At 37.7% G+C, this 11917-nt stretch overlaps 1 protein-coding gene across 1 annotated transcript in view; it reads left to right on the forward strand.

The window, feature by feature from the left end:
- The window catches only part of LOC114049504 (ectodysplasin-A receptor-associated adapter protein-like), an 84420-nt gene extending 76097 nt beyond the window's left edge, over nt 1-8323 (forward strand). Inside the window, 1 exon segment of the mRNA XM_027870745.1 lies at nt 7692-8323. Within this exon segment, the coding sequence (XP_027726546.1) occupies nt 7692-8071 (380 nt within the window). The 3' untranslated portion in view covers nt 8072-8323.
- Nucleotides 8324-11917: the final 3594 nt, after the last annotated feature.

Here is an 11917-nt window from a genome sequence, read left to right on the forward strand (position 1 = left end):
AAAAAAAAAAAATCATTTTTTATCTCATCAATATGGGTACTCCCTCCAGTGATGCAACTTGTAGCCTATCCATGTTTGCCGCTTCTGTGTCTCTCTTCCCCATGTCCTTCTATAAGCACACCAAACTGGCCTCCTGTTGCTGGGTTGAGATTATGATAAGAATAATTCTTTATCACCTTCCAGCTCTCAACGTAGCGACTGCATCTGTTGTGTGTGCACACATGACTAGACAGTTAATTTGTCAAAACCATGAAGTGGCATTTAAATAGTTTTGCTATCAACCACATTGGAAACCACACAGAGAAAAGCTGTGTGCTTGCACATCCGTAATGAAAAATAGTTAACTCAACTTTGATACACAGATACATTTCATTTTACAAGTCCTTTAAAATTTAAAGTATCTTATATATGATAAAGAAACATTTTCTCATCCATAGACTTTGACTTCTCCAAAGTCCCCAATATAAAAATGCTAACTACATCTTTTTTTTAATATATGCCAAAGGATCATTTTGTCATCCATCGACTCTGTCTCCAAAAACCCCAATATAAAAATGCTGAATGCTAACCACATCTTTTTTTTAAGTTGTCAGATGTCTCAGCTCCAGCCTCAGTTAACCTGGGGAGCATCACTAGGAGTGGTTTGAGATCTAACAATTGTGCTTCAGTGCCTCTATAAAGTTCTGGGAAACACCCACATGGTAATAGTTCTCTAGCAGCCGGAACATGCAAGATAAAAGAGCATCTCACCTGCAAGTAGATCTATTAACTTAATCTGTGATCCACTGCCAACATCCTGATTGCAACCATTTTCTAGGCACAATTAATAATGACCTTTGTGATTTCTGAGTCTTGTTCAAATGCCCAATTAACTGTTAATTGACCAGTATTTTGCAGTCTGCAAGCCAAAAAAAAAAAAAGCTAAATGCAGTCTGATTTTACATTAGATCTTACTAGTTGCTTCTAACTGCATGCATATTTGGTGCCTGAATCCCTCATAAAGGTGTAAATTTCCACCAAGGCAGCACCTAAAAAATAATACATTCAGCAATTTTCTGAATTACGTGAGCACTGGGAAACATCTTCCACTCTTGTATAGTTGGTTCAGATTTTTTTTCATTTGAAAAATAGTACAGGCATGAATGCTCAAGTCATAATTCCAAACTGTCATTTAAAGTAATATTCTAAATAATGAAAGATGACTCATTATTTTTGAAGCAAATAACCATACCATTTTGATAGAAGCGTGCTCTCTAGAAGGCCTTCCAGGCCCCATTCTACCTGGGAAAGTGCCTGTTAAATTAGAGTTCCCTAATACTTGAATAATTGAATTAAGCAAGGACAGAAGTAATATAAATAGGCTCAAGAGTTTCTAGTCAAGATTTGTTGGAGAGAACTTTTTGCGATATTGACCAGAGACCAGCAACTTTATTATTTCATCCTTTTTGTTCTTCTCCTGTGTCTGTCCTTTAAAAAATGACATTTACATGCTGTATACTCTGTGATGCTATAGTACATTGACAGGAAGTGTGATTTAGGGATAGAAAGCTGGCCTCAGAGTCAGAATGACCTGGTATCAAGGATCACCCCTGACACATACTAGCTATGTGACCATGGACAAGTTATTTTTTAACCTCTCCATAATCTAGGTAATTTTCCAAGACTGTCAACTGAAGTGAAGGTGTCCACTTGCATTGGTAGAGAGAGTTTCCTCACCTGGGAGTTCCCTATGCCAGTGAAATCACAGGTCCTGTTCCTCTCTTTATATATGTTCATTGTGCCTTTCATTTAAAACTCTATACCCCATGAAAATGGATTCTCATCGTGTGTTTTCTAAAATGGAATGAGAGAGCAAAAGATTGAAAGGGGGAGAGGAGAGAGAGAGAAAAAGGGAGAGGAGAGAGAGAGACAGAGACAGAGGGAAACTTAAATGTTTGAAATGTGTCAGGTACTGTGCTAAGCGTTGATGATACAAATAAAAACTAGCAAGATAGTTCCTTACCTGAAGCAGGTTACAATATAATGGGTAGCAAAGGGAGAAAAGATTTAACAAGGTCTTTTATCTCTGGCAATTACAATGAAATTTAGAATTTGTCAGTATTCTCTTTCTACCCCTATAATGCAGTGCAGGGTGTCCCAAAAGTCTTAGTTCCATTTTAAGCTAGTTTAAGCACCCTGTAGTTTACCTCGCTTCCAAAAAAGACAAAGATTGGAAGTCAGGATCATAATTGTAAGTGCTGTCGAGGACCTCTGAGTTCATCATGTTCACCTCCGCCCTTATTTCAGATATGAGGAAAATAAGACCCAAGAAGTTCAATAACTTTCCCAGGACCATACAGCTAGTAAGTATCTGAGATAGGATTCAAAGTCAGCTCTAATTGACTCTTAAGTCCGATGCTTAATACCCTACTCCACCCTACTCCGCAGTGGATATGCATGATATTTCCAGTTTTTAATTTTATAAAGATTTCTACCATACTTGGGTGTATATATCCATAGGGGACAATTTGATCTTGATGTAAAATCTTATAAAAATCCATTTGAGCTGGATTTAGATAGACAGATGGCATAGGCAGACTTTCCAAATGTAGAAAATGTAAGACATTTCTCTCTCATCTAAATAACAAGCATATAATAGCCCTTATGGTTTACCTACCTAACTGTACTGTGGCAAGTCACTCAACCATAGGTTAGAGAATTTCTGTAAATCTCTCTCCTTATGATAGATTTGTTGTTTTCTTTGTTCAGTCGCTTTTCGGTCACGTCCAACTCTTTGTGATTCCATTTGGGGTTTTCTTGGCAAAGATACTGGAGTGATTTGCCATTTCCTTCTCCAGCTCATTTTACAGATGAGGAAACTGAGGCAAACAAGGTTAAATGACTTGCCTAAAGTCACACAGCTAGTAAGTGTCTAAGGCCATATTTGAACTCAAGATGAATCTTCTGGACTCCAGGCTCAGAACTTCATTCACTTGTGTCACTTAACTGCCCTATCATAGATTACCACAATACTATTCTCAATATTCTCTTTCTAATCCTTCTTTATATTCCCAAATAGTATTCAAACTAGTGTCATAGGTATCAAATCTTCTCAGAGTTTTGGCTTATTATAAGAAATGTCCATCGTATCTTCTGTACTTAATAAGGGTTAATTAATTCTCTGCCTAATATGTGAATGGTGGGAATTATTCTTGCTTTCAGCTTCAAAGTTCAAAATGGGGGGGGGCACCAGGCCATAGCAAAACTAGATAATGGGGAGGAGACCCTGTTTAGGTGATTGTTATTATAGAATCCAGATGAGTTTTGACCATTAGTAGCCTCATTCCTTTAATATCAACTTTAAAAAAATTCAAAGAGCACCTACCCCTTTGAATCTAAATCTACCCCTTCAATGAATTCTCTGCTGTTTTCCAAAAATACCTCTGTTTATGTATTATTAAGCACTAACACCTTTTCTCTCATCATCATTTTTCCTTTAGGTTCTAACATCTCTTTAAGCAATAATAATGAATTTGTCCTATTACTTGAGGAAAATAGAAATCATAATCAATGAACAATTAATGAGTGCCTTTTCTACCTGCTAATAAAATTTTGCATGACTTTAGACAATTATCCAACATATTAACATTCATTAAAATTGTCGATTGACTTGGATTTTGTGATTTCCAAATCGCCCCTCCCCCATTATTATTTTTTCCTTTTGGCATTACCCACTCTATCCTTTCATGTGTGACTTTACATGATGGGTTTTTTAAGTATGGCAGGACAAAATGTATCTGGTAGATAAAACATGTTCCACCTCCCACACCCCTCAGAGGGGCTAATTATAGTCTATGACTCTTACGAGCTGCTTTAAATTCACTGATGTTGCCAGCTCAAGTGAATTCCAATATACTAACTGGTTTGTCAATTTAGTGATTGAAGTACAAAGAACAAAACAAAACCCACAAAGGCAATCACTCTTTTGGCTCATCATGCCTTTTTAAACCGAAACTAGTGCATGCTCTCACCAGTGACTTAAAGAAATAAAATTATCTTACAAAATGAAGATTTAAAGTACTTCTACTAACACATTAATAACTGGATTATTCTTTTCCTTTCTTATTTCTTTTTCTTGAATATAAAAACAAAGGTAGCATAGAATCATACAAGTACATAGCCAGAAGAGATTATTTAAAACTTTTACACCATATTCACACAACATTATACATAATCTTGCAGTGATGGGCATCAATACTACTTTTAAAGGCTTCTAGAATAAATTTGATAATACCCCTTATTAGTTCATTCTGATCTTATGTAACTCTCATTGTTGGGAAGTTCTGTCCTACATCTAACCTAAATCTCTTACATTACAGCTGAAGTCTGTGTCTCCTTTCTCTGCCACTCATGAAGATAAGGGTGATTTTCTGTGTATTTATTTCATTTACTTGAAGAAGATTTCTCTCTTTAAGCTACTTAATCTTTGGATGTTGGTGTTCCTCAGTGTTGTTATTTTCCAATCTTTTAGTCCATTCTGATTAACAAATATATATATATATATATATATGAATATATCATATATCAAGTGCCACAGCACCATTTATCAATTCTCTCTTAACAAAACTCTTCCCTAGGGGCCCAAGCACTATTCAAACTAGAATTACTTTTACAGATATCCAGTCTTCCCAGAACATTGACCATTATGCAAAGTGCCCCTCTTTGCAAAATGGTGGAGGAGGTACACATTTTAAACATGGTCTCTGTCCCTGGGGAGATTACAGCCAAATCAAAGTACAACAAATATATATAAAGTACATATTATCAAGTAACAGTAGTGTAAAGTAACACATGATAATGATAAGAGAGATAATGTGGCATCATGAATAGAGTGGGGAGGGTGACCTCAGAACCAGGAAGACCAAAGCATACAGGCTGTGAACCAAAAACTTTTCAGTACATCCCAGGCAAAGAAGGTGCTGACCTTCATTGGTAGAGGGAGTTTCCTGTTCCAGTGGAATCATAGATCCAGGCCTTATCCCTGCCACTACATGAGAAGGCAAAGTGCTTTTGTGAGTAGAAGGGAGGCATTAGTAACTTGGAAGGGTCTAGCATGGCTTCAGAGAGGAATCATAAAATATGTCACTCTGAGATACCTATTTCTTCCAGTTAGAGAGGCCAGAACGAGATGTGATATTCACTAAGGGTCCTTGTGGCCTCTACTCACATGGACAGGAGCTAATGCCTTAATAGTCGATCACAATTTTAACCTGACCCAAGTGGAATCTTTTAGATGTTTCAGAGTATTGTGGCAGAGTTAGCTTCTTTGCCCTGGTTATGTAGAGATAACTAAAGTTAGCAGGTGTGAATTGCTTGCCAACCACGATCACCAACTAGCTCCATTTTCCTTCATCCTCTCAGTAAGATACTTAAATGTACCTTCAACGTAAAAAGCATCCCATATGTGAATACTGTCTTGCATTGAATCAGAAAACTCAAGCTGCAGAAGAATTGTGTTTTTATATGGGAGAAGAATCTACAGCTGTTGGGTTTCTTTTTTCTCTTTTTTTTCAGCCTGATTCTCATCCCATGTACATAGCTAAAGTTTTGGCTCGGCTTCAAAGAGAGCCCCATGGGTGAAGAAAAAACAGAAGAATGATAAATTGGCCATAATTTTTTTAAAATCAGTATTTTGACATTGTCAATTATCACTCATTTTCAAATATGTGTACAGGGTGGATTTTCAAGTTTGTGTGTATGTTTTTAAAAAACTGTTTAAGGGTTTTTCAGTCATTTACACCCTAAAGTACCGTGTTTGGCATTTAAAAGCTGTCAGGCTTGACTTTAAAATTGGAAGGGGGATGGGGCAGGGAGGAGTGGGGCTATGTACATGCCTGGGCTGGTTAGTTCAGATGGGGTAGAGCATGGTGCTAATGAGGGTAACTTTGATATACAGATGGGCAATTTATCTTAGTTCAGAGAAAACCCTTTTGGGAATTCCTAACTCAGTCCAACTATCTCACAAATGCATGTTACTAGTTACTCTGAAAAAGTTATAAAAGGACCAGGAAAGGGGTTCTTCTGCCAGAGTCCTCCTCTGATGCCTAATTGTGCCATGGAAGTTACTCCTGAACTTGGAAGGCTGTGCCAGCAGCATACAAGATCTGACAGGCACATCTTACCAAGGAAAAAAAGGCTTTACATACAGACCCAGCAGCAAACCAACCATACTTCTGTCATCTGAGGACCAGCCTAGCTAAGTTCAAAGAAACTCATTGCCAGGGCGGCCACAAAGGGATGAAGGTTTTTGGCCACAGCAACTCCCAATGACCATCTATCTGTTGACTCATAGAGGATTGGCCATCTCTGTCAAGGAAGGGAGTATGATCCTTGAAGTTCTTAAGAAGGAAGTGGTTTAGGGGCAGTTAGGTGGTGCGGTGGATAAAGCACTGGCCCTGAAGTCAGGAGGACCTGAATTCAAATCCAGCCTCAGACCAAACACTTGACACATACTAGCTGTGTGACCTTGGGCAAGTCACTTAACCCCGATTGCCTCACACAAAAAAAAGTGGGGGGGAAGAAGGAAGGGGATTGTGGCTAGTTAAGGGCAAACCCTTCCTCATTATTGGGACAGCAGCTGATCCTCATGGAGTCACCTCTGGCTAGAGGGCCATTTGCCTGCATTTGTACTGCCTGAGAGCTAAAAATTGTTTTTACATATTTAAATATGATGAAATATTATTTAAAGTAAAAACTGTTTTCAGCTCTCATGCAATACAAAAACAGGTGGTTATAGTTTGGCAACCTCATTGTAGAGGAATGCAAATTCCTGGGTATGTAAAAGGAGATACATACACATATACACATATGTATTGGATATTATGGATACATATAATATATGTGCATATATATCCATAATAGCCAAATAGGTGTATATATATATATTTCCATTATATAGCCATTATTTATAATATGCATCTCCATTATATACATGTGCAGAAAACAGTGGCAGCATGGTGTGATAAATAACGAGCTGGACTTGGAATAGAGAAGACCTGGGTTCAAGTCTCATTTCTGATACATACTGACAATATGACCTTTAATTTCTCCAGGTCTCCCTTTCCTTCTCTATAAAATGAGGGGGCTGAAGTGAATGATGGTTTGTTCTGGCTGTAGAGGAAGTTCCTCCCTGGAGTTCCCCCACATTGAGGAAATCATAGATCTAGTAAAAAAAAATGCTGGAAATATTCATTTTCCTTGACTATCGCATGTCATGTTTATTTGAATGCCACTGACAACTCAGAGTATAGTGGAATTAAAGCTAGAAGAGATAGCCAGGCGTGTTGAGGCACACCTATAACTTCTGATATCAGAGAGAGACTAAGGCTAATGGATCTCTTGAGCTCAGAAATTCTTAGCTGCAGCGAGCTAAGCCAGTAGAGCATCCATACTAAGTCCACTGCCAATATGGTGAGCTCCCAGGAGTGGGGGGCCACCAGGCTGCCCAAGAAGGGGCAAACCATTCTAGATTGGAAATGGAGCAGATCAAAGCTCTCTGGTTGATCCACGTGGGAGTAGGCCCATCAGTAGCTCTTGCAGCCATTCCAGCCTGAGTGAGATGGGGAAAACCAGTCTCAAAAAAGGAAGCAAAAAACCCACCTGTGTGTGGTTTTCTTGTTGACTTACTGGAACTTACTATTTCTCCCCTACAGATATAAAGAACAGCACTTGCCAAGAAAATTGCACATGTTCCTTATGCTCACCCCAGGCCCCCAACATCAGTGACTTGCTCAACGACGAGGACTTGTTAGATGTGATCAGAATAAAGCTGGATCCGTGTCACCCAACAGTAAAAAACTGGAGAAATTTTGCAAGCAAATGGGGAATGCACTATGATGAATTGTGTTTTCTGGAACAGAAACAACGGAGTCCTACCTTGGAGTTCCTGCTCCGGAATAGTCACAAAACTGTGGATCAACTGATTGAGCTGTGTAGGCTCTATCATAGAGTCGATGTGGAAAAAGTCTTGCGGAGGTGGGTGGAAGAGGAATGGCCAAAGAGAGGGCATGGAGCCTACCATAATCACTTTTAAACACTTTCTTCCATTATTCCATTGGTTCTTTGGACATTAAAAAACCACTGTAGCTTGGGATGGAGGGAGTACAGGACATTCTCGCTTTTTTTTAAGTGTTTACTTCAAAAAAGATGACATTTGTCTCCCTCTATGCAGTTTATGGTTTGGTTTTTGTTGTTGTTATTGTATGTGTGTTTGCACATCTGTATTTTGATTTAATGTTTGAATCCAGAACTTCAGGAGGATAAAATAAAGTGGTAGGCAAGCTCATGTAGTAGCCAATCCCTATAAGCAAAATGCTTTTGTTTCGTCATAAAATCAGATTATCCATTGCCTTTAATGATATAGACTATAATAACAATTCCCAGGCCCCAAAGCTGTTGATGACCCCAAAGGAATCACATACAGTGTCTGCCATCAAAAGCCCTGATTTCCATTGCTTGGAGGCCAAACACCATTAAACGATTGCTCCATTTTATTTTCATATCATTGTTGCTCATCCACTGTAAGGTGCTATAAGGTCCATTTACCGGGATATTACTATCATCTTGAGGTTGCCTTCAGTTGATATGCCCATCTAGTATCATTTAATACCATTGTGCCCTTTCAGGGATCTAAATATAGATGTTATTTGCTCACCTTTTCAAAGAAAGAAATTTTTTTAAAAATACAAATAAATACTGTAGAGGTCAGAGCAAAGCCCTAGAGCAAGAACCTAGTTCTAGGTATTTGCACTCTAGAAGGAGAGTTTTCCATCAGTGGCTTTCAAAATGCTCTAATTTTAGCTATGAATTATTTTAAATTATTATAATACTCATTTTTGCATCTTCCACATGAGACTGAGACGGAGTGTTTTGCTAGTGAAAAGTTTTAAGACTCCATTAAGAGGTCAATATGGATCCATTGACCTCTCATAAAAACATAGCTATCTCTAGCATCTCTTGTACCAGCTAAGACACGCCCTAGCAACACTATAAAAGCACTTAGCTAAGAAGTAAAAACCTCCACCAGTGAGAAAGAGAATCCAGGAATCCAACCAAGTTAATTAATGGCTTAGCTCAGAGACTTTTTCAGTATTCTGGCTTGATGGCTTAGAAAAAAACATAGAAGCTACACTGAGTCTATATAGATGCTATGGAAAGGCTGCCCAGTTCCTCAAACTATCATCTTTTCTTTATTCCTTAGAGGGAATAGATGGCATCACCTCTCACAGAATCACAGAACAATAGAGCTAGAAAGAATCAAGAATGTCATCTAGCCTTAAGAGCTAAAAGGAACCTGAGAGGTAGCCTAGTTCTAACCCCTTATTTTAGACAAAGAACTTTAGACAAAGATCTAGTTAAGTTCCTGTGTTGCCCATGGGGAACACAAGCACAATAGGACGTCAAACCCACTTCCTCTGACTCTTTCCATTGTACCATGCTGCCTCCTAGCCCTTCATTTTACAAATTAGGAAATTGAGGCCCCAAAAGATTAGATCATTTGCCCAGGATCACAGAGTGTATTAGACCCTAAATGCTCTGACTCCCAGTCCAGTGCTTTTCCCAGTATACCAAATTATCATCTGAGCAGGACTGATTAATTAGGCAGTAGTAATGTGTTTTTTAGGGAAAAACAAAAACTAGTTCATTTTTTGAAGTATAAATATTTAGATTTAGTTCTGGGCTTAATACATATTAGGGCAGTTCAATCTGATATCTGATATTCAGCTCAGTCCAAATTTTATATATATATGTATATTATAAATATACATATATAATATATATATGTAAAAATAAAGGCCAAGAGTCAAAATTAGGTACCCAAAGCCCTGAGACTAACACTTTTTTCTTTTTCTTTTTTTGAAGTACAGTGCCTTTCAACATCAATAAAGTTTGCTAAGCTACCAACACTCTTTATAACAATGCCTTATGATAGTTTTCATTTAGAGCCTAATATTGCTAATTTAATCAACTCCACCATGGCAAGATGAACTTTAACTTTAAAATAGAAGAGACAATCCCTAAAATTTCTGATCCATTCTTTATTATTCCCAACTCACTTTTTTCCCTGGTTAGAGTTACTATAAGATGTGATTGAAACAATTTACAATGTAATGTAATTTTAAAAGATAGATGCTTAATAAGTTGTTAAACAGAACCGATAAACTATTTGTTGAATTTTTATTGAATGGTGATAATGGAATAGGCTCTATGCTGAGCATTTAAGTGAAGGTTCCCCTCTGGGTGCCTGTTTAACCTAAATATGATTTTCTCATACTTCTTCCTACAGTTTATTGAAGGAAAATGTAATTGTAATTGGTATTCATTATAGACCTTGTAAGTATATGAAACTAAAAAGTCAATGGTGCATAAAGAGTAACATAGATCCAGGTATGGACCTTACTCACAAGCTAGATTCTCATTGCCTCTGATGTCCCTTTAGCCTTCTTAAGGTATTAGGTTTTTAGAATATAGACTCTCTTCAACATACTTCCAACCCCTTTGTAAAATGCCCTTCTCTGCTGCATGGGCACAGGAATTTCCCTTCCCTCTCCACTATTCCAGGAGATTTCCTTCACATTTTTCCTCACTACTGTAGACTCCGTGCTGCCTTAGACTCACATTTAGTCAACCCCATTTCCAGGTTTTCACTTTGTCCTGGTGGCCGGATCTGTAGCATATGAATTTATTCATCATGGTCCCTATCCTACCTTCTCAGCCACTGACATTCCAAAACCCATATTTCCATTCCTCAGCCTTCCCTAAATCCAACCTTGCTGGAGCCACCATCATAGACTGGGTTCTGTGGGAGCCCCAGACCCTAATATCCAGCAGATGTAAAGAGGTTGAATCTCTGTTGTCTTGTTAGGGCGTTAAGTGGAAATAAGGGGAGTCTGTGTGGTACATTTTTTCCATAGAAATACTGCCAGTGCATTGTTAGGTGTGATACAAATAGTACAGTAGTATTAGTATAATACTCTTCTTTAGGTATATTATAGGTAATTGTGAACTAACATGGGAATCCACCATATGGGACATCAATTCCCTGGGAAAATGTATTCAGCCCCAAACAATCCACTTACAAATGAATTTTTGTAACATACACAGCCCTTTTATTAGTTGGGTATGGCCTGTATTAAGTCATTTTATAGACACCTCATGAAATGATCTAGATTACCTTTCCTTTCTTAAGTTAGGCCAGAAATCTTAACTGAGTTAAACAGGATGTAGACCAAAAGTTGTCTTTATCTTTTCATTTAGGAATTAAAGAGAATCCCACTGAAACCTAAGTGAGATATGAACCACAGTACACAACCCACTCATTTGCATCATTTTTTCCAAAGTAGGTAGATACTTGCCACTAACAACTTTCACTATTACATCTTCCATTTCCTTATTTTACCAGCATGGTTATAAAATTTTAAAGTTCTTGGTGTTTTCCTGCCCATAGCAAATATAGAAGTTGACATCTATTTACCACTATATTAATTTTTTTTCTGCCCATTTATTCTAAAATCTGGCATAGTCTGATCCTTTTGAGACAATGTTGACTGTATTAGCTAAAGACAGAAATTAAACACATGCACTTATTAAAAATTTATTGCCACAGGGCAATTAAATGTAGGGTGAGTTTTGCATATATAGATCCATGAGATCAAAAAAGTAGTTTGAGCCTGAAAATAAGTGTAGGCAAGTCAGGTATGTATGCTAATCCAAAACTACTTAATAATAATTCTTTACGTTAGGTAATCACTACAGTATTATAAATATGCTCGGGGAGGTTCTATGGACTAGGAGAAACTCAGGCAAAGAGAAAGTGCAGTAAAGAAGAGGATGGGAAGGTAGGAAATAACTTCATAGTAAATTAATCAAATTATTTCTC

Source organism: Vombatus ursinus, unplaced genomic scaffold (assembly GCF_900497805.2).
Source record: "Vombatus ursinus unplaced genomic scaffold, bare-nosed wombat genome assembly UNPS02014798.1, whole genome shotgun sequence".
Classification (NCBI taxonomy): Eukaryota; Metazoa; Chordata; class Mammalia; order Diprotodontia; family Vombatidae; genus Vombatus; species Vombatus ursinus.